Below are 18,734 nucleotides of genomic sequence, written 5' to 3'. Positions count from 1 at the left end.
GGACCCAACCAGGCCCCAATGAAGCCCCGATGAGACCATGGCAAGGCCCCCTGACAAAGACCCCAAGGAGGTCCTGAGGAGCCCTGATGAGGCCCCAATAAAGTCCCAGAGGAGGCCCAAAGGAGGCTCCGATGAGGCCCTGATGAGGCCCCTGAGGAGCCTTTTGATCTGGACTGAAGGGTCACCTGGGCTAACCCTACGAACACATATGCCTTCAAACATCAGGACGAGTTCAGGCGACGCCGACGAACAACGAGAAGAACAGTCTACGAAGAATCCACCAGAAAAAAACACAAACGAAACGAGATGAAAGAGACAAACATAATATAACAGATAGTCAAATAAGTCATTAAAAATATTAAAACATAAAACATGCAACAACAGAAATGATGCAAAAGATAAAGGATGAAAAAAATGACAGTAAAAACATTTGATGAAATGAGTCACAAAAAAAAAGAAAGAAAGAAAATACAATAAATAACCACAGCTCAGTTGATTCCAGTTTCTTCTGCTGTAAAACCCTGTTTGTGTTGAATCCATGTGAACTGAGCGTTTTGGTGTCCTCGGGGTCGAACCGTCCACACATGTCCTCAGGGGGGGTCGGACCGTCCTCATGTGTCCTCAGGGGGGGTCGGACCGTCCTCATGTGTCCTCAGGGGGGTCAGACCATCCTCATGTGTCCTCAGGGGGGTCGGACCGTCCTCATGTGTCCTGGTCCGTTCAGACTCTTCATGTGATGGATGTTGTTGTTCTGAACCGTCGGGTCCCACATCTGGATCCGGTGGCGTTTGCAGGTCTGGGTGCAGGTGTGACCCACATTCAGCTCCAGTTCTGGGTTTAGATCTGCTGAGTCCACCACAAACTTTACCTGCGTCTCCAGAGGAAGAGGACCATGAGGGACACTTTTACAGATCCAGTCTATGTGGTCCAGATCTACAGGAGGACCAGATGGAGGCCGTTAAAACAGTTGGACCTGGAACTGGGTCATATTTAACGGATGAAATGACCCAGATCTGACGACCAACAAAACAAACAGATGACGTCGAACTCCGACTTTTTCACCTTATTGTGTTTTTTACGACCTATTGCGACTTTTTGCATGGTTGCCGTTTATACGTCTTATTGGGACTTTTTCTTGCTTTGTTGTCACTTTCTCTGTTACATTCTTTTTGCCTTGTTGCAACTTTGTTTAACATCGTATTGCAACTTTCACCTTGTTGCATCTTTTTTTTTTTACATCTGGTGTCTTTTTCACCTTGTTGCATTTTTACGACATTGTGACTTTTTTTTTTTTTTACATTGTTGTCAGTTTTTGCGTGGTTGCAGTTTATGCGTCTTATTGGGACTTTTTCTGTGTTGTTTTTTTTGCCTTGTTGCGACTTGTCCTACTTTTTTTTTTTAAACGTCTTGCTGTCACTTTTTCACTTTGTTGTGTTTTTTCTTTATATCTTGTGTCTTTCACCTCATTGCAGTTTTTACTTGTCTAATTGTGGGTTGTTTTTTTTTTGCATTGTTGCAACTTTCTGCATGTTTGCAGTTTATACATGTTTTTCTGACCTTTTTGCTTTGTTGCAAAGTTTTCTCTGTTGCTTTTTTTTTTTTTTGCCTTGTTGCGACTTTTCCTACCTTGTTACTTTCTTAACATCTTGTCATGTCTCTTTCACCTTGTTGCATTTTTTATGTCTTGCTGCGACTTTTTCACTTGGTATTTTTTCCTTACGTCTTTTGTCTTTCACTTTGCTGCATTTTTTTAACTTGAGAAATTGTGGGGGGGTTTGCATTGTTGCGACTTTCTGCATGGTTGCAGTTTATACATCTTATTCTGAGCTTTTTGCTTTGTTGCAAAATTTTCCGTGTTGCTTTTTTTTGCCTTGTTGTGACTTTTCCTACCTTGTTACTTTGACATCTTGCCGTGACTTTTTCACCTTGTTGCATTTTTTCTTTATATCTTGTCTTTCACCTCGCTGCATTTTTTACTTAAATTGTGACTTTTTTGCATTGTTGCGACTTTTCCTATCATGTTACTTTTTTAACATCTTGCCCTGACTTTCTCACCTTGTTGCATTTTTTACTTTAATTGCAGCTTTTTTGCATTGTTGCGACTTTCTGCATGGTTGCAGTTTATATGTCTTATTCTGACCTTTTTGCTCTGTTGCAGATTTTTTTTTTGCTGCTTTTTTTTGCCTTGCTGTGACTTATTCCACCTTGCTGCATTTCTTTTACCACTAATTGTGACTTTTTTTCATCGCTGCAGTTCATACGTCTTTTTGGGACTCTTTCACTTTGTTGCAACTTCATCCACCATGTTGCTTTTTTTAGCGTCTTGTTGCGACTTTCACCAGCCTGATGTGTTTTTTTTACAGACACTGGAAGGTTAACCGACCCTGTTTTTCTTTCTTTTTTCTTTTTTTTTTGGAAGTGTTTCCAGTTGCAGCTGCTTCAGGGGGTAAAGGGTTAAAGTTTTCCAGAAGGAGGAGGTTTGAGCGAGGGGAGGGAACTTCTTCTATTGAGACGTTTCCCACATTTATTCTGCCGACAGAGCCATGAAGAACCTGAGGAGAACCAACAGGAACCTGGACCGGACCCACGGCAGCAGTAAGACGCTTTCTTTCACACATGGAATGAATCTGGATCAGTTATTAACACGGAAATGAGGATTTACAGAGTTTGAGGAGCTTTAAAGGTTTCATTCTTGACTTAAACTGGACTTTTTTCTCTTTTTCATTAAACATTAAATATCAGATTAAGCTGAAAAGTGAATGAAATCAGGGTTTAATGAGGCTTTGGATTATAATTCTGCTAATTTAGACGTAAAAATACCATTTTTAAAACCATTTCTGGAGCTTTTATTGTACAGTTCAAGCAAATTATGAGAATTTAAGGGTAAAAGACAAGTTCTGTATCAGTTTATCTGCATTTAATACTAACACTGCAGTGAATTGTGGGCGAAATTATCGTTTTCTCCTCAATCTGCTCTGACATTATTAAATAATTGTGTCAAAATAAATATTAAGTTAATTCTGTAAATGGAGACAAACATAAAATTGTAAATTAAATATATTCTTTGCAGTGAATGTGATATTTTGATAGAATTGAAGTTTGAAGTGGACAGATTTTTATAAAACTTAACACGTCTGATGTGTTATTTTCCATTAATTGTGAATCTAATTCAGATTTTTGGAACAAAATGAGCCATAATTTTGTAGAAACAGTAGAAAATTGCATCAACAGCAATGATTTTCTGTTAAACAATGTCATGTGAGGTTTATTTTCTGCATCTGATTCTGAAAATGAAGAGAAACCTGACAGAAAAACTCAGACACGGGTCGATGTAATGGAGTTTGAATCATTATCGGCTCATTTTCAGTTCATTTATCATTTAATTCAGTTGTATTTTGTCAACATACTTCATGTTTCTCGTGTGTTTTCACCTGAGACGTGAGTGAATGATTTTGTATTTTTATTGTGTTTTTGGACTAAACTACTGTATTATTACTAGAAAAACAGATATTTACAGTCCAGATGTTTTTACCTTCAATGATCAAATGAAGCCAATAAACTGACAGACATTAAATTAATGTTTCATGTAAATGCATCACAGTATTTTACATTTTGTCATTTTTTGTACGCTATAACTTTTATTTCTACATTTATACTTTACAGTTTTAACTCCTTAGAAGCTAAAATGTGTGTTTTTGTGGTGACATCCAAACAAACTGTTCTCAACAACTAGACTTTTATTATATTATCTTTTGTATTTTGCATTTTTCAGTATAAATCATGTGTTTTCTATATTTAATTCACTGATCATGTAGATGGTCATTAAAGTAAATTCAGAGGTTATTACATCAAAAACTGATAAACTGAAGAAAATGTAACTTTTGGTAAAACATATCATAAACTGAGCATAAAAAAGTCACATTATTTTGTTCATGTGACATTTTATTTTATTTTTTACAGCTTTTTAAAATTTATTTTGTTCATTATATTCATTACTTTCGCTGTTTTTGTTCCATTTTTTGTGGTTTAATAATTTTTCACAATTATACAAAATAAAATAATGTACAGTATAACTATTATTTACCTCCTCAGCAGGATGAGAATTAAACTTGAAATCACTGTTATAGAGAAACCAGATCCATGGTCCTAGTCCCAGTCCTTTTCCTAGTCCTGGTCCGATTGTTGGTCCTAGTCCTGGTCCCAGTCTGGTTCCTGGTCCTAGTCCTGAACCAGTTCTTGGTCCTTGTCCTAGTCATGGGTGTGGTCCCAGTCCTAGTCCTGGTCCTAATCCTAATCCTGGTCGTAGTCTTGGTCCTACTCCTGATCCTAGTCCTTGTCCTGGTCCAGGCCCTTGTCCTCATCCTGATTCTAGTCCAGGTTCTAGCCCTGGTCCTGGTCCAGACCAGTAAAAGGACTGTCCTCTGTTGTTTTTCCTGTTTGTAGTTCTTTTGCAGCGTCTTCATAAATAATGTCCAGTCGATGTGGTTTAGGTCACACATTTCTGTCCCTGTTTAAATGTGGGGTGTGTCGTTAATTAAACTGAATAAATTTACAAACAGACGCGTCTTTGTCTAAACTCGTCCTTTTACATGTCGTTGTTCTTTAGATGCACAGATTCCAAGTCCAGTTAATCCAGGTTCAGACCATGATCCAGACTCTGTTCAACATCAGATTCTGTTGTTTTGTGTGTGTGTGTGTGTGTGTGTTTCTGCAGGAATGTTTTCTTCTGACAGTTTTCAGGACAACTCGGGTCGATGATGCTGTTCAGACAAATCTGAGTTCAACACCATCGAAGGTACCGACTCACAAACTGGACACAAATACTACATATATGGAATAAATACTGCATATATATATATGTACTGCATATATAGTATATGTACTGCATATGTGGTATAAGTACTGCAAATACAGTATATGTAATGCATATATATGTACTGCATTTACGGTATATGTACTGCATGTATAGTATATGTACTGCATATATAGTATATGTACTGCATGTGTAGTATATGTACTGCATATATAGTATATGTACTGCATATATAGTATATGTACTGCATGTGTAGTATATGTACTGCATATATAGTATATGTACTGCATGTATAGTATATGTACTGCATATATAGTATATGTACTGCATGTGTAGTATATGTACTGCATATATAGTATATGTACTGCATATATAGTATATGTACTGCATGTGTAGTATATGTACTGCATATATAGTATATGTACTGCATATATAGTATATGTACTGCATGTGTAGTATATGTACTGCATATATAGTATATGTACTGCATGTATAGTATATGTACTGCATATATAGTATATGTACTGCATGTGTAGTATATGTACTGCATATATAGTATATGTACTGCATATATAGTATATGTACTGCATGTGTAGTATATGTACTGCATATATAGTATATGTACTGCACACAGACAAACTGAATATACACATCCCTGCAGTGACTGCCAGGCTGATCACCATGGCAACCATTTCCAGCAGCTGTTGGAAACTGTTTACATTATAGTTGAACACATAAATCTGCATGATTTGGATTGACCCAGGTGTTGAGATGGATACTTAGCTTTAGCCGTTAGCATTATTAGCTCATTTCAATGCTAATACTGCTGTTAATCTTCACTGGTAGAAAAGTTGATCACAGTAAATTGTACCTCAGCAGTTTCATGTTCTACAACACAAAGGTTTTTATTGGTTTTTACAACATTTACAACTTTTCATCTTTTCCTTCAGTCTAAACTGGTAAACAGATTAGCACAACTAGCTAATATTAGCCAGTCAGGCTAAGGTCTGGTTAAAAGTTGTTTCCAAGTTACTTTTTTTTTTTTTTAACCTGATTTTTGTCTTTTATGCTGTTTTTGTTGTGTGCTATAATTGTCTTTGGCATCATTTTCATCTTGTTTTGTTTGGTTTTGTTTGTTTCTTATGTGATGGATTCACCAAGGATCCTCTTTTCAAATGTTATCAGTGTTTTGAAGATGCAGGGACTCATTTTGTCTATTATAACAGATTTAAGGACGTCTGACACTAAATGCTGTACTTTTTGTAGATGCATGACAGTATTTGACCTTCTATTTTTTTAAGCTACAGCTTTTATTTCTACACATACTTTACAGTTTTAGCTTCTTTCTTAAAAGGTGAAGTTGAGTCAGGATAAAGGTTATTGTCTTAATACTGTGTTTATGTACCTGATTTTGGAGTTTTTCATGTTGTTTTGTCTTGTACAATGATTAATTTTTGCATGATTGTCACCTTGTTTAATTTCTTGTGATGGATTCACCAAACGTTTGTCTTTTCTGTGTGTTATCAATGTTGTGAAGCCACCACAATGACGCAAAATAATCCTACCATTAGCTCACGAGCTAATGTTAGCTCACTAGCTAATGCTACTTGGTTAGCTTTAGCCAAAACTACTCAGGTAGGAGGGATTAGGACATGAAGAGAGGATTCCAGGAACTACACTTTGACATGAGAAAAGCCTGCATGCGTTTGTTTCATTCATTTTCAGATTCACATCGTGCCTGTTTCCTGTTTTTTAGCTGCTGCTCTGTGATTGGCTGACATCAGCACCAAGATGGCGCACCTGTTCCTGGCCAGTAAGATCACGATGCCGGACGACCCGCACATGAAGGGCGGGGCTCGGATTCCTCGGAGCGCCTCCAGGATCCCGACGTCCATCTCCGCTGAGAAGCTGAGTCGCGAGAAGTCCAGGAGGGACCACGGCGTCGTCGTGACGACACGCGTCCCCCACGTCAACGAGGTCCAGCTGACGGCGGCCACCGGCGGCGCAGACATGTCCTGCTACCGCTGCACCGTGCCCTTCGGCGTGGTGGTCCTCATCGCCGGCGTGGTGGTGACGGCGGTGGCCTACACCTTCAACTCCCACGGGTCCACCATCTCGGTTCTGGGCCTGGTTCTGCTGTCGGCCGGACTGGGCCTGCTGGGATCCAGCGCCCTCTGCTGGAGGTTCAGAACCAGGAAGAAGAAGGACAAACGGAGGGAGAGTCAGACGGCGCTCATGGCTAACCAGGGTCACTGCGTGGCCTAGAGGTCCAACCTGGACCACACCAGACCGGACTGGACTGGACCGGATCTACCTTTGACCCACATGGAACCACATGATTCTAAAACTGGAGCTTTTGGACCCAAACTGGATCTGAGACGGTTCAGTGGACCAGAAAACAACCAAATAGAACTCTGAGAACCCAAACCCTGAACCAGGGTTTAAGTTTAGACTCAAACTAAACAGACTGGTTTAACTTGAACATCAACAAATAAACAACAAACAAATACAAACTAACAGTGACAGGTAAATAAAGAACATGTTCCCATATGATGTTCTAAACCAGGGGTGTTACACCCGTTCTAGTTCAGGTTCCACATTCAGCCCAAAATGATCCCATCAACCAGGAAAATAAAAACAAAATAATAAATATGAATACATTTAATATATTTTTATTAATATAATGCCAACTCCAAACTATTATATCTGTTTTAGAGTGGGGGGAAAAAAAATTACATCATGAAAATGTTTACATCTACAAACCATCCTTTAAAAACATATGAATAACCTGAACAACCATGAACAGCCTGAAATTACATCAGAAAAGTGCAATTTATCAATATTCTGCCTCAGTTTATCATTTCCACATGTTCATTACAAGTGTTCAGAACGCAAACCTCCACCAACCACCCTGAACAGTGTGCATGTGTGGATCGACTCTGTCTGTTTAAACTCAACAGTTTCCAGGTTGTTCCATACAGCAGAAACAGTGGAAGCTTGGTACCAGTCATGTGTCTGTCCAATTAATCAATCGATATCAATGTCAATATTAGTTGAGTTCTAATTTTAAATGTGTGGTAAATGGGATTTTCAATGCTTAATGTAAATGTCCACAGAGTCCACATTCCACAGTGGATGTGGACAATTTAGTTCCAGATACAAGATATTGTTCTAAGCTACAGGTGGATCCAATTGGAGGCTAATCAGAGTCGTTTTGAATTTTTGATGAATCTTCCAAAATGTCTCAATGATGACAGATGGAAAATTGTAGATGTTGTGACCTTGCTGTGACCTTGAACTTTGGCCTACTGGGACCAAAATTTCATGGGTTGGTCCCAGGGCCTAGGCCTATCTGTGGGGAAGATTTGGGAAAGATGGGTGGAAGAGTTTTCCCGTAAACTTGCTAACAAACAAACAAACACACAAACAAACAAACAAACAAACAAACAAACACACAAAGCAAAGTGATCACAATACCTCCTGGCGGAGGTAAAAACAAACAGATCACAGTGGATCTAAAAATACACAAAACCTTTAATAACAGACAGAATATTCGTACAATTACCCTTATTTTTCTTAAGTTATTTCAGGTTATTCACACTTTTTTGTACAAGTACAGTTTGTAAATGTAAACACTTTAACGTAATTTAACTTTCTTACTTTAAAATAAAGAGAAACATTTGTATTTATTATTTCTAGGTTATTATGATAGTACTTTATTGGTCTGATCCACTTTAGTTCATATAATCTTCAGTGTAATATTTGCATTTCACAAATTCAACCCACGGGGCCGGTTTGGACCCTTTGGGGGCCGGTTTGGACCCAGGGGCCATATGTTTGACCCCCCTGATCTACACCATCCGTTGCTGATTAAACACCTTTGATCGTAGACTGGTTCACTAGGAACCTGTTTGAAGAACCAGACCTGATCCACATCTGTACAGTCCACATTGAACCGTTAGCATAATGCTAGTTCCATTAGCATATTCATGTAACTCCAGTAAAAACACAATGTGTGGAGTTCTTCAGTGTTCTCCGGTAAATAATTAACTTTAAATCCCACTGAGAACATCAACAAAATGTTAAATACAATAAAAGACAATGAACTGAAGGAGCATGGAGCATCGTCACCCAACACCTCGACTGTCAGGATCATTAGGACGTTACTTCAACCAAAGGAACTGAAGACAAGGACCCGGTTCAGTCAGAACTAGATCAGAACCTTCACTGTTGAACCGGTCACTGGGGTTGAAATATTTGCAGGCGAGTATTTCACATTTCTACGTCGTTTAGATCTTCACGGTGACGCTCACATGATGGATGTAAAGGTCTGGACCAGAACCAGAACCAGAATCAGGAGACTCTGATGGTGGATGCAGGTTTTTACAGACCCAGTATTAACATCAGTTCTGGAAAAAACAACCACATGTTCAGCTTTAATGTAAAGGTCTGAACACAGGATGGATTTGGGGGTGGACCGGATACTGAAGCTACACAACATTTAAGGGTTTTAAAATGTCCGACATGTTTAAGATGATGTTTTAAAGCTAAAGATGCTAACAATGCTAACGATGCTGCTCCACAGTTAGCATAATCCAGTAGAAACATCCAAACAAGAGCGCTTTTACATTCACCATCACTAAATTGTACTGTACTGGCCAATCCCAATTCAGCCCTTGGCTCCTCCCCCTTACCCCTCCCCCTCCATTTTGCACATTCACATGAAGGGGTAGGGGTGTCCCCATTCTCCTGAGTCTGAGGGGAGGGGCTGTTTGGTCCTCCAAACAGAGACCACACTATAAACAGAGGGGTATGAGAAACATCCCATAATTCTGTTTGAATCATCAGCAAAATGGAGGTCAACGCAACAAAACAGAGCAGCAGCGACAAAAGAAACGGATTTACTTCATAAATAACGGAACCATTTGATCGACCGTTTAATGCCGTTTCAACACTGGAAAAAATCTAAATCTGACCAAGTGGGTTTTTCTCATTTCTAGTCCAAATATCTCATCACACTTCAAATCAGACAGAAACACCTAAAGAGGAACTTTTCAGTGAGATAGAAGAACTGATTTATAGACAATACATCTGGAAAATATGAATTCAAGAAATCTTACCACGATATTTTCATTTGTTCCACTGGCAGATTTTTTGCTTGAATTAAACCAAAAAATCTTGAATTCAGCAAAAAAAAAAAAAAATTGAAATAAGCAAAAAAAAAAAAAACAAAAAACATTCTTGAATTAAGCAAAAAAACCCATCTTGAATTAAGCAAAAAAAAATAAAAATCTTGAATTAAGCAAAAAAAAAATCTTGAATTAAGCCAAAAAAAAGTCTTGAATTAAGCCAAAAAAAAAAAAATCTTGAAGCATAAAAAAATCTGAAATTAAGCAAAAAAATAAAAAATAAAAATCTGGAATTAAGCAAAAAAAAAAAAAAATCTTGAATTCCCCAATAAAAAAAAAAAATCTGGAATTAAGCAAAAAAAAAATCTTGAATTAAGCAAAAAAAATCTTGAATTGAGCAAAATAAAAAAATCTTGAATTAAGCAAAATTAAAAAAAAAAAAAATTGAATTAAGCCAAAAAAAATCTTGAATTCCCCAATAAAAAAAAAATATCTGGAATTAAGCAAAAAAAAAAAATCTTTAATTAAGCAAAAAAAAAGTCTTGAATTAAGCCAAAAAAAAATCTTGAATTAAGCCAAAAAAAAAAATCTTGAAGCATAAAAAAAATCTGAAATTAAGCAAAAAAATAAAAAATAAAAATCTGGAATTAAGCAAAAAAAAAAAATCTTGAATTCCCCAATAAAACAAAAATATCTGGAATTAAGCAAAAAAAAAATCTTGAATTAAGCAAAAAAAAAATCTTGAATTAAGCAAAATAAAAAAATCTTGAATTAAGCAAAATAAAAAAAAAAAAAAAAAATTGAATTAAGCCAAAAAAAATCTTGAATTCAGCAAAAAAAAAAAAAAAAAAAAAAAAAAAAGCAATCCGGAATTAAGCAAAAAAAATCTTAAATTAAGCAAAAAAAAAAATAAAAATTCTGCAATGGAACAAGTGAAAATTCTCTTGGTAAGTCCACATTTGATCCGACCCAGATAAGCGGACCAAAGGATTTTCAAGGCGTGAACACGGCCTGTAGTAAAAAATACTGTCAGTAGTTTGGACAAATATCTGATGACTTTACAACAAAAACACTTCATTTACTTTAACTTTCCCTTAAATTTGATGAATATTTGATATAATAATGAATAAATACCTGTGAAACACAAGGATTTTTCCATAAAAAGCCTTAAAGTCCTGAAGTAAAGTGTGTAAATGTAAACGCTGCTGATGGAAACTCCACCATGGAAAAGGTACTAATGTGTTTTAATGCGTTTTATGTGTTTTTAATGTGTTTTCTGTGTTTTCTGTGCATGCCTCTAATGCGTCCTGATAAATAACCACGTCGTTTATTCACTGTATTAAACAGTTCACATGTAGCTTTAACTAATTACTTTTATTTATTGCCTTTAAATGATCAATAAGTGCATTTGTTCCATTAAAGTCGATTTAATCTGAGATTCTGTTTCTGTTTCATTCACTTTCATTTCATTTTCATTCAGTTTCACAAAGAAAAATAGAACTAAAAAAGAGATGATATTTGTGTTTTTCTGTCTTTGTTCTCCATCTGTTTATGTTGGATTTTTGTGTTTGTAGTTGTATTTCTCATGTTTCTGTAATATTTTTTGTCCTTCTGGTCATATTTCTCATGTTTTTGGTAGAATTTTCTGTGTGTCATATTTCTAGTATTTCTCTGTGTTTTTGGTAGTATTTTCAGTGTTTCTGGTAGTATTTCTAGTATTTCTCTGTGTTTTTGGTAGTATTTTCAGTGTTTCTGTCGTATTTCTAGTATTTCTGTGTGTTTTTGGTAGTATTTTCAGTGTTTCTGTCGTATTTCTAGTATTTCTCTGTGTTTCTGGTAGTATTTTCTGTGTTTCTGTAGTATTTCTGGTAGTATTTTTTGTGTTTCTGGTAGTATTTTCAGTGTTTCTGACGTATTTCTAGTATTTCTCTGTGTTTCTGGTAGTATTTTCAGTGTTTCTGTCGTATTTCTAGTATTTCTCTGTGTTTCTGGTAGTATTTTCAGTGTTTCTGTCGTATTTCTGGTAGTATTTTTTGCGTTTCTGGTAGTATTTTCAGTGTTTCTGTCGTATTTCTAGTATTTCTCTGTGTTTCTGGTAGTATTTTCAGTGTTTCTGTCGTATTTCTAGTATTCCTCTGTGTTTCTGGTAGTATTTTCAGTGTTTCTGTCGTATTTCTAGTATTTCTCTGTGTTTCTGGTAGTATTTTCAGTGTTTCTGTCGTATTTCTAGTATTTCTGTGTGTTTTTGGTAGTATTTTTTGTGTTTCTGGTAGTATTTCTAGTATTTCTCTGTGTTTCTGGTAGTATTTTCAGTGTTTCTGTCGTATTTCTAGTATTTCTCTGTGTTTCTGGTAGTATTTTCTGTGTTTCTGTAGTATTTCTGGTAGTATTTTTTGTGTTTCTGGTAGTCTTTTCAGTGTTTCTGTCGTATTTCTAGTGTTTCTCTGTGTTTCTGGTAGTATTTTCTGTGTTTCTGTAGTATTTCTGGTAGTATTTCTTGTGTTTCTGGTAGTATTTTCAGTGTTTCTGTCGTATTTCTAGTATTTCTCTGTGTTTCTGGTAGTATTTTCAGTGTTTCTGTCGTCTTTCTAGTATTTCTCTGTGTTTCTGGTAGTATTTTCTGTGTTTCTGTAGTATTTCTGGTAGTATTTTTTGTGTTTCTGGTAGTATTTTCAGTGTTTCTGTCGTATTTCTAGTATTTCTCTGTGTTTCTGGTAGTATTTTCTGTGTTTCTGTAGTATTTCTGGTAGTATTTTTTGTGTTTCTGGTAGTATTTTCAGTGTTTCTGTCGTATTTCTAGTATTTCTCTGTGTTTCTGGTAGTATTTTCTGTGTTTCTGTAGTATTTCTGGTAGTATTTTTTGTGTTTCTGGTAGTATTTTCAGTGTTTCTGTCGTATTTCTAGTATTTCTCTGTGTTTCTGGAAGTATTTTCAGTGTTTCTGTCATATTTCTAGTACTTCTCTGTGTTTCTGGTAGTATTTTCAGTGTTTCTGTCGTATTTCTAGTACTTCTCTGTGTTTCTGGTAGTATTTTCAGTGTTTCTGTCGTATTTCTAGTATTTCTCTGTGTTTCTGGTCCAGGCCCAGGTCTGGGTCCAGGGGGGAAATCCCGGTCCGACCCTCCCTTCCTGAATCCAGAGGTTTAACGGACTGAGTCGGAAAAGGCCCGACACGCAACGAGACCGGGACACGGCAAATGAAAGGGAACGGGCGCAGAACAGGAAGTGGGTTGTGTTGGACACACCCTTTACCAAAACTTTGAACCAATTCCCCCTCAGGCGTGAGATCGGATCCAAGGACAGAAGAAGAAGGACTGACCTGGATCCAAACACATGATCCTGATGGAAAAAACACAAGACAGGCATCAGATATCCTTCTGAACCACCATAAACTATCATATAAATAATCAAACAAATACTACAACACGACACGTCAGAGGAAAATTAGACAAAAATAACAGGAAAAATGAAAATGAAAAAAACACAGTGAGACAAGAATCACATTAAGATGAAAAAGATGCAACAAAACAACAAACTTCAGAAAATTATACAAGACAGAACAAAGAACTAAACAAAAAACTTCATAACAGGCAAAAAAAAAGGTGAATATAAAACGTCTATAACAAAAATAATGTCAAAGAGGATGAAAACAACAAAAAATTATAAAAGACAACGAGACAAAACTGATGTAAAAGATGCAAAAGACAATTAAATTAATATAATGTTAAAGGAACAAGAAAAAAAACGATACATCATAAAAAACATAAGATGAAAACAACGTACAAGATGCAACTAAACAAAAAACTTCATAAGCAGCAAAAAAAGGTGAAAATATACAACATAAGACAAAAATAATGTAAAAGAGGATGAAAACAACATAAAAGACGCAACAATAAAAACAAACTTCATGAATCATAAAATACATAACAAGACAAAACTGATGTAAAAGATGCAATGAAATTAAAATAATGTTAAAAAGGCACAAAAAAAAGTTCAACAAACAAAAATACACAAAAACATGAAACATCATAAAAGAAAAAAATTACACAGAAAACACAACAAAAACAACTTCATAAGTGACACAAAAAGGTGAAAATCCAAAACAAAACCAAATAAAAACAATGTAAGAGGCACAAAAAAAGTCCAAGTCATAAGTTTATAAAAGGATATTAAACATATAAAACACAAAAATAAAAGAGGATGAAAGCAGTATTTATATTTCTGTAGTATTTCCTGTGTTTTTGGCAATATTTAATAAAAGGAAAAGGCAAAAAAAACTATTAAATTCATAAGTTTATAAAAGAATATTATATCATAAAAGATAAAAATATAAAAGTGGATGAAAACATGAAAATGCAAAAGATAAAATCAAAAATAATTTAAAAGACAAAAAAGATACACGATAAAACCGGTTTAATTCTATATTTTCATTCCCATTTTAAATTCTCCTTAATAATTAATTATTGAAGTGTTTACAGTTTATTTATGGAGTTTAATTCATTCTTAAATCAGCGTCAGTTTGACTTAAATAAAAACCCTTTAACCTTAAACTCAACTGTCGGTCTGTATTCGATCTGTTGTTTCTGTAAATCTGCGACTTCCTCTACAGCCGTTGTTTCAGGTCATGTGATCGAACAATAACAATATGAACGTGTTATCGTCAAACATCAGCAGGAGAACATCCTGTGGGCTCAAAGGTCGATCTCATTTACTTCCTGTGGAACTGCAGCGTCCAGCGTTTACTGTAAAAAACGGGTCACAACGAATGTGCTTTACGTTTAGATAGAAACGTCTAATTAAATAATTAATGGAATTAGAAAAAATATAGATCAACAATATACTCCTGCTGTCTTCAGTTTTATTTATAATGTACAGAAAACAAAATGAAAATAACATAAGATAACGATGTTTATTATGCGACAAAACAAAAATAACATAAAAGACATAAGATGAAAATGACATAAAAGACACAACAAAATGAAAACAATGGAAAAGACGCAACAAGATGAAAACGATGAAAACTACATAAAAGACAAAACAACACGAAAACAAAATAAAAGACAATAAAATGAAAATGATGCAAAAGATGAAAAATATTGTAAGACACAAGATTAAAGTCATAAAAGACACAAAAACAACATGAAAATTATATTAAAGATGTAACAAGATGAAGTCGTAAAATATGCTAGAGATGAAAAAAGTCGTAAAAAACGCAAAACATGAAAATGACTAAAAATGCCAAACAAGTAGATGACATTAAAGACTGAACAAGATGACAAAAGTCGTAAAAGACACCAGAGATGAAAACATGACACAAGATGGAACAAGATGAAAAAGTCAAAAGAGACGCTAGACATGAAAGAAGTCGTAAAAGACAAAACATGAAAATGACAAAAGACACAAAACAAGTAGACAATGATGTTAAAGACTGAACAAGATGGAAAAAGTCGTAAAAGACAGAGATGAAAAAATTACAAAAGATGCAACAAGATGAAAAAAGTCATAAAAGACAAAACATGAAAATCGGACCAATGGCCCTGTAGCTTACCGGCCAAATTCAAAGCTTTGGGAAATGTATCCAGATGTCATTTATTCTCCCCCAGCTCTGTGTATTTATTCTATTACAGAAATAGTCCATGTTTTGCTCATATTCCTGATCAGATCTGTAAAAAATTCAAATTCACACTTGATATCATTGATACTGATTTATTGGATCAATCCACTTCCTATCTGTTATAATGGGAACATTTTTCAAAGTGGCACCAAATCCAGAATCAGATCCGGATCAAAATAATTTCAATCCCTCGTGTTGACATCATCATACAGAAGCTGTATACCAAGTGTGAAGTCAATCTGAACTGGAGTTTCAGAGAAAAAGACGTTTGAAATGTTTTCCCCATAAGACCCCATGTTAAATTTTGCGTCAGTTCCAGATCCAGAAGAAGATCCTGATCAGCATGTGGACATTATGTTTGGGTCATCTCCCCATCAGGGCTGGACTGGAGACATTTACACTGGAGATCATTTAGATTTACTGAGTTACTGCATCCATCCACTTCCTATCTGTTATAATGGGGACATTTTTCAAAGTGGCACCAAATCCAGAATCAGATCCAGATCCAAATAATTTCACTAACTTTTGTTGACATCATCATAAAGAAGCTGTATACCAAGTTTGAAGTCAATCAGAATTGTAGTTTCGGAGAAGAAGACGATTGAAATTTTTTAACGGACGACAGACGATGACAATGGACGCCGCATGACGACAGTAGCTTACAGCCTGTCGGCCAGTAAGATAAAAATGACAAAAGACACAAAACAAGTAGAAAACAATGTAAAAGACTGAACAAGATGAAAAAAGTTGTAAAAAAGACGCAAAACATGAAAGTGACAAAAGACACAAAACAAGTAGAAAACGATGTAAAAGACTGAACAAGATGAAAAAAGTTGTAAAAAAGACGCAAAACATGAAAGTGACAAAAGACACAAAACAAGTAGACGATATAAAAATGCAACAAGATGAAAAAAAGTCGTAAAAAGACGCAACAAAATGAAAATGCTGAAATGGGTCTGGATTATTTTTCTGAGTTTGTCAAACTACGGCTGAAAACAGCATTAAGACATTTTGAACATCATCATAAAATACAGAAAACCCAACAGAAAAAAAACTGTAAAAACAGAACATTTCCCACAGTTTCAGACGTGTTTTTAACATTAAAACCATCATCCTCAGTCTGAACACAGTTAATGAAGCCAGACTTATATTCACGCTGTCAATCAACAGCCTCATTCCAGCTGAATCCTGCAGCACAGGTGCATGATGGGAAGTGAAGTCCAGTCATTAAAAGACAGAAAATGGAAAATCGAGTGGAGTCGGAGAAAAAAATACAAGAGGTAAAACAGTTGTGACGAACAATAAAAGAAACAAGTCTAAAACAGGAGTCGACTACGTTAAAAACATGACGTCGTGTCTTTGTTTTATTGGGTTTTAAGTGTTTTTTTGTTTTTTTTTAATCTTGCAGCATATTTTACATCATTTTTTGTCATTATGTGTTTTTCATTATTTCATTATTTTCCTCTTGTTGCATCTTTTAGGTTTTAATATTTTACATCTTTGTCAGTTTATCTTGTTTGGTTTTGCTTTTTTTGTTTCTTATTTTAATTTATTATCTTGGATGTTTTTTTTTTCTTTTAATCAGTTTTTTGTCATTTCCTGTTTCTTTTTTTTGTAAGTTCTTTCATTATATCTTACCCATTGTTTTATTTTTGTCTTTTGCATTAATTTGTTTTTTGTCATTTTTATTTTGTTACATTATTGTTGTTGTTATTTTTTATTTTTTTTTTTACATTCTATTCTTTTTGTCCAGTTTTATCCTTTGAATTATCTCCATCTCATTGGATTTTTAAAATTTATTTATTTATTTATTTATTTAATCAACATAATTTTTCATCCATCATTTTTTATCCTGATATTTTTGCATCTTTTATGTTATATTCATCTTTTTTTCTGCTTTACTTTTTATCCTTTTCATCTTCTTACATCACTGATAGATTCCACATCATATTATTTCAACTTTTACTTCAGTCTTGATATTGTAAAATAAATATAATGCATAATTCACCTCAAAGGCATTAAAACTCAAATCTTTGTCGAAAATATACGAAATAGAAAGTCCACGTATTTGTGTTAAAGTAGTGAAAGTAAATGACGTGATGTATTTGACCTGTTTTATTTCCTTCAGTTCAGAGGAAAACAGGTTTTTAGGACGAGATTAAAGAATGAAAGTCAATAAATATACTTTTAGGTTTTAAAGAAAAACAGATCAAATCTCAGAATGTGACATTTTCCTGACATAAACAGTTAAAGTAGTTTTAGCCAAATCCATTAACGTCTGAAAAAGCTTTAAAAACATTAAAAACATTAAACCTCTGCCTGTATTATACAGTCGACGTTCAAACGTGCCACAGTTTTTAAATCCCCTACAAACCTAAATGCACCGTGATCTTTGACCTTTGACCTCTGGGCAAACAGCATCTACACAGAGTCGAACCATTTATGAACTACGATGAAAAATAAAACCTGTTTGTGCTTTTGAAGGTTCAGATGAATAAAGAAAAGTCTTAAAATATCAGTAATTACACAGATCGACTACAAACACCACTGATTATTGACAGTTAAACAGGAACAGATAAAGACCCGGACCGGGTCCGAGCTCGAGGTGGTCCACAGTCCGTCTCAGTTTACCGGGTCAGTTGGATCCTGGTCCGTCCCCCGTCCGTCTGGTCTTGTTTGGGTGTCCTCTGTCTTCAGTCCAATATCCGCTTTGCTATATTTTTCCTTCTCTGTTATTTTTACTCGGCCTTTTTTCCTCGGGCCGTCGTTCACCATCTGCTGTCGAGGACAGTACTTAAGTGAAAGGTATTTCCTGATTCTGTTATTTTACAACATTTTTGAACAGACTGGATATCCTCTTTTAATTTTTCAGTGTTTTATTTAGACATGAGGAGGTCCAGGGGTCGACAGACACAGGTTTAGACCCAGTTCAACTCCTTTAACTCTGGGTTTTTTGGGTTTTTTTTTACTCATTTGAGGCTTTTCTTTGTCTTATATTTGGGCTGAGAGGCGTTCAAAGACATGGGAAAAGTCTGTTCCAGATGCAGCTCAGATGTTAATGCAGAACAGATGAGTCATGAAGACCGCGTTCACGTCAAAGCGTTTCATTGAAAACAGACTGAAAATAGAAAACACACATGTTCGCACGGAGCTGACCTGCTGAGTTCGCATTTTGTCAT

The 18,734-nt window shown here is 35.3% G+C and overlaps 1 protein-coding gene across 1 annotated transcript; it reads left to right on the top strand.

Moving 5' to 3' along the window:
- The first annotated feature begins 2,511 nt into the window (after positions 1 to 2,511).
- On the top strand, positions 2,512 to 7,489 carry LOC115439342 (transmembrane protein 100-like). The gene is made up of 3 exons (XM_030163174.1): positions 2,512 to 2,595; positions 4,715 to 4,795; positions 6,570 to 7,489. The coding sequence occupies exon 3, from the start codon at positions 6,605 to 6,607 to the stop codon at positions 7,076 to 7,078; it is 474 nt and encodes a 157-aa protein (XP_030019034.1). The 5' UTR covers positions 2,512 to 2,595; positions 4,715 to 4,795; positions 6,570 to 6,604; the 3' UTR covers positions 7,079 to 7,489.
- The last annotated feature ends 11,245 nt before the right edge of the window (positions 7,490 to 18,734 follow it).

Source organism: Sphaeramia orbicularis, chromosome 19 (assembly GCF_902148855.1).
Source record: "Sphaeramia orbicularis chromosome 19, fSphaOr1.1, whole genome shotgun sequence".
Lineage (NCBI taxonomy): Eukaryota > Metazoa > Chordata > Actinopteri > Kurtiformes > Apogonidae > Sphaeramia > Sphaeramia orbicularis.
This window is presented reverse-complemented; position numbering and strand designations above follow the sequence as displayed.